The sequence below is a fragment of the Crassostrea angulata genome, chromosome 2, assembly GCF_025612915.1.
Source record: "Crassostrea angulata isolate pt1a10 chromosome 2, ASM2561291v2, whole genome shotgun sequence".
Lineage (NCBI taxonomy): Eukaryota > Metazoa > Mollusca > Bivalvia > Ostreida > Ostreidae > Magallana > Magallana angulata.
Genome location: NC_069112.1, coordinates 16,516,825 through 16,521,737, shown reverse-complemented (window position 1 = coordinate 16,521,737; position 4,913 = coordinate 16,516,825). Strand labels below are relative to the sequence as shown.

At 31.5% G+C, this 4,913-nt stretch overlaps 1 protein-coding gene across 1 annotated transcript; it reads right to left on the bottom strand.

Moving 5' to 3' along the window:
* Nucleotides 1–277: 277 nt before the first annotated feature.
* Nucleotides 278–2,043, bottom strand: LOC128172262 (uncharacterized). The gene is made up of 4 exons (XM_052838064.1): nucleotides 1,983–2,043; nucleotides 1,592–1,750; nucleotides 574–692; nucleotides 278–340 (listed from the first exon to the last, which is right to left on the bottom strand). Exons 2-3 carry the CDS (start codon nucleotides 1,737–1,739, stop codon nucleotides 586–588), a joined length of 255 nt encoding a protein of 84 aa, XP_052694024.1. The 5' UTR covers nucleotides 1,740–1,750; nucleotides 1,983–2,043; the 3' UTR covers nucleotides 278–340; nucleotides 574–585.
* Between the last annotated feature and the right edge of the window lie 2,870 nt (nucleotides 2,044–4,913).

Here is a 4,913-nt window from a genome sequence, read left to right as displayed (position 1 = left end):
TTGAAAAGTGATTTTTTGGCATTTTGATGTTGTTAGTTTTGTATCTACAAATTTACACTATTTATGTTTTAGGTATCTTTTAAAAAAACGAAATGTAAAGCTAGTCTTGATAATGAAAAAAAATAGTAAAATGTGATCAGCATACAACATGTTGTAATCATTATATCATCACGGATAGTTATCCCTCTTTTGCTTGTTCATTATTAATGAATACATAGAAGTTATCGTTTAATTAAACATGCCCTATATGACAAATAAATACAACACATCCAGCGAATGTCAGTAAAATGAATATATTTATTTGAATCATAACACATATTCATTCTGCTGAACCAAAAATCTGAAAAGAGAAATAATGAAAATATGTATTTATGAATTGACAAATAAGCATCATGAAAAATCTCGAAACATACATCAATGGAAAGAAAAAAAAGGCATAATTTGATTTATACCTCAAAAGTTGATACTCTTTTATTAAATAAGAAAATAATTTGAGGAAGAAAAAAAGCAGTTTGCGTCACATATTCCAATTGTTTGAACTGCAAAAAATATTGAAAAAAAAATCTAATTCACCTTTTTCTTATTTCAGTAGTTGTATCGCCTATTGAGGTATGATCCGAGATATCCTCCCATGTTATTGTATCCAAAGTTTCTGTAGTAAGGACTTCTGTAGGAGTTGTATCCCCTCATGCCTAAAAATGAATCAAGTACAATGATACACGTAAGGTATCCGATCCATAATACCGGTAACCCCAGATTCAATAAATCTGTATGCTTAACAGATATCTATGGACATGACACCAAGTTTACTTGGACATTATTTTAATGTTTAAGCATCAAACGGTAAGAACAGCATGTGGTCTATTAAATGGCCTTTTTCTTTTCTTGAAGATTTGCTTCCCCTTGGTTTTAATCTATAAATATTAATTCTAAAAATATGGTTTCGATAGAAACATTTTTTCAATAGTTTTTGTGTGCATTTTTAATGAAGAAATACACATTTCCAGCAAAGCAATTTCCTGATATTCTTAGTTTTTAATTTTTTAATAGGCTGTCCTCATTGACCTCCATGCAACACTCATTACTGCTTAGTTAATAATTTTTTTTTTTAATTCTTGGAAAATCTTTTTCTACCGTAAATGCTATAAATCCATATAAGATTTATAAATATCATCTCCTTTGTTAAAAAAACCATATCCAATCCTACACATTTGTCATCATACACATGCTAATTTTAAAATGTATCATACACATGCTGATTTTAAACTTTTTTCTAACAATAAAAATAAATATAATTTACTATACTACAAGGCAATGTAAGTAAATGATGCAACATGTAGGAATACATGTTATCTATAGTCTTCATTTGATCATGCACCAAAGTTTCCTTTATGCTAACCGATATATGTACACTTATATCTAAAAAAAATACCTAAAAAAAATTCAAAATGATAGCAAAAAGCAAAGCAAATTAATAATTTTTCATTTTGTGTATGACTGTTTGAAATTTAGCTACTTTGACTTAAACGGGTGTTAATTTTTGCCTATGCAGTTAACTGTATATTTATTTTCATTGATTTGAAAGACTAACCTCCCATGTAGTAGTCATCGTCGTAATAGTTGTCGTACATGTTTCCATAGTAACGGGGGTTGTATCTGTTGTGATAGTAACTGCCCATATAGCCCTGCACAGAGGCAACGGCAAGGCACAGAGCGAAAGCAAGGATGATTGCCTTCATCTTTGGGATACCTTTCAACAATAGTGCCACATAATGTCAAGGCATTTTTACAAAATTCTAATGTTCACAAGTTATGTTAAATGATGTATTATTATAAAATACATTTGACTTTGATTAGGTTTTTCAGGATACAAAATATGATATGATTTGCTTTTATAACCTTTTTGATAAAATCTTTTCTGAAGTTGTTTTTATCAGAAGCAGAGATAAGGCATTACATATGAATTTATTTTTAATTCTTACCTTTTCTTCGAAGTTTGGGTACGAATGTCAGAGAGGAGAGATGGCGTTTTATGGTGGTCGATAAAACATTGCCTATTTATACAGTAAAACGTCTCTGTTGATGGAAGATGTTAATCTTGACCTGTTTGTCTTTTTCTTCTAATCTTTGAATCAGCTAATGATTGTACTGACGTTAAAGATAACTGATTGTTCTACTGCTTAATATTGCTGTGCAACGCAAAAAGGTCCTGCAAAGTACTTTTATAAGAAAAAAACGTAGTTGCATTAGGGAAACAGAAAACGTAATTGCATTAATCATGTTTGGTTTTGTAACAAAATTGATTTTAAAGTTAATTAACGTACATATGTACTATTGAAAACGTGAGCTAAACTAATAAATTTATTTAATGAAGAATAATACTTTGTCTTTCTTCGGTTGATGAACTTTATTTTTTTTAAATTTGTAGATTTTAGTGTCAGTTAACGTTTTTAAGTTTAATGTAGAAATCTGTTAGGGGAAAAAAGTGATTGTTACCCTATTTAGACGCAACTTTCAACACGTGCACAAGGAATCTGTTTCCATAGAGACTTTTATTTTTTCTCTGTGGTAAGTCTGTTAAATATACATTTTCTCTTCATCAAATTGAGCCTTGTACAAAACGTCTCAGCAAACCAATGATACGTCTATGTATTCAGGCAAAAAAACACCTTTAAACATTTCCCATGAAAGCTTTGTTGCTAATGCATAGTGGTTTTCTGTTGGATCATTTGGTTTTTATTCCTTTCTATTTTTACTTTATTCATGGTCTCTAAATAGTTAATGTCATAAAATGTCATTAAAGTTACATTAAAGTTGCTTTCAAAAAGTTGCATTATGAAATGGAAACACTGTATGATTGCAGGCAGCATTAAGCAAACTATAATCAACCTCATGGGCCAACATTTAAAGTGCCCTTTAAACCCCAAATAACAGAAATAACACCCAAACCAAATCTTTGTTTACGTTCGAGGTTTTTTACTGATTTACTCCGGGTTCATTAGAGCAGAGCCAAAGTCAACCCTGGGTAAACTCACAGTAACCCCAAAATGAACCCAGAATGGACACAGAAAGTAAATTCCGATGTGAAAGACGTCTGAAAGCAGACGCTATATATGTATTTGCAATATAAAAGGGGTGGGGATTACAGATGGTAAGAAAAAAGGATCTACTTCACACTACGATGTTTGAAGAGGACCCCCAAAAGTCAATCCTTAGCAAATCAAAAGTACACGCCGAAAGGAGGGATTCTTTTTATCCGACACAGTGTTCTAAATAATTTTTTTTTTTTAAACCAGACACTGAGTAATATACTTTTTAACACCAAAAGTAAATCCGGCCTTTAGTTGGGGTCTGTTTCAACTGATAAATATAATTAACCTGTATGCAAACTTTTTATTTATCACAAAAAGAAAATAGATGTAGCTGTACGTCTGGACAAATGATACATCTGCTTTTTACATGTTGTTTATACATGTGTTATTTTCTGGTTTATTCTTAGGTTGAAGAAATAATGAATTTTCAATCAGATATGAAATACTGTGGAAAAGGTTTCTGTACAATCGTAGTGGTTTGTCAGTTTAAACAGTTTTTTAGTATATTGTGTCTACCGAAATATTTATCATAAGATTCGGAATCAAAGTAAAGTGGTTTTGATGGTTTTACCTAAAATTAAACGACAGCGTGATTTTATTAAAGAGTCACGATAAAAGTGTAGGGTTCTGTGTATAAATGTGTTATTTTTCATTCAGTTTTTGAATATGATTATTTATAGGATTTTTTTAATGAAACATATCAAAACATCTTAATATTGAATTATTGAGTAGTCAGTATTGCGTACATCATTTTCCAGCGTCATTTGAAGCCGTTTTAAACAGACGACTACTAAAATTTACTATTGCAAGAACATGTTTTTGAAAACTCCGGATAAAAACGACGTCGACTGACTGGACTAAACAGCACTCCATCATTATGTTTTAGTCGACTTGATGAAAAAAAACCGGTAGAGGCGAAACAAATTATGGAATAAACACAAAACAATCGGATTAGTTCAAGATCACTTGACATAATGGATTTTCTTTAACACCTTAGAGTCAACGTTAAGCTGAACCATGTAACCTGTTTACACAATGTATATATGATGGTAACTCCAGTGTAAGAATGCGTATTTACAGGATGAATCTTTGCCATTCAGTCAACTGAAAGGTGACTGAAAGGTAACTGAAAGGTAAATGAAATGTGACTGAATGGCAGAGCTGTGCGATTCAGTCACATTCCCAGACCATTCAGTTAAAGGCCGAGGATTTTTACCGGGTGGTTTACCTTAGGTAAGTTCGGTTGAGGGTGGAGCCTATATTGATAAAGGTGTAAAGCTCCAAGGGAAACACACTCGCTTGTGTTTACATGTCTATATACACAGGGTGTTAAAATGCTCTCAACATAGTTTTTCCGATGATCTAGAAAAATATCGTATTTATATATTTAAAGGAAAAGAAATTGTAGATTGTTTGTACTACTTTTCCGATCAGCTGCTAAAGTGCACGATTTTACCTGCTGCGCATGTTCCAGGGTTGTTTAACTTGTTTCTTTTCCAGTTTTGGCTCGTGAAATCCTCAAAGAAAAAATGATAACTTAAGCTATAAATCGTAGACGCAATATTTGATTTAATTTAATTCTGTTTTCTCAATTATTCACAAACATCTTTATCAATAAAATAAAGTTCTCATGGATGATCGACGCCATGTGATTTTGACAGACTGCAAGTGATCAGCACGTTTGGTGTTGTACATAAACCAAGTACGAGTAAATTTTAATTCATATATTTCAAATGCAGAACATTTTATTTAATTCAATCGCTGTCAAAAGTTTCTTTTGAATTTAAAAACAGGGTGTTTTATCGTCACAGTATGGATTAG

What these genes read in the sequence shown, in the direction of transcription:
- LOC128172262 (XM_052838064.1), bottom strand. Translation starts at nt 1,739, where the DNA reads ATGAAGGCAATCATCCTTGCTTTCGCTCTGTGCCTTGCCGTTGCCTCT. An exon ending in CGATGACTACTACATGGGAG is followed by an intron (nt 693 to 1,591) that starts GTTAGTCTTTCA and finishes ATTCATTTTTAG; the next exon opens with GCATGAGGGGATACAACTCC.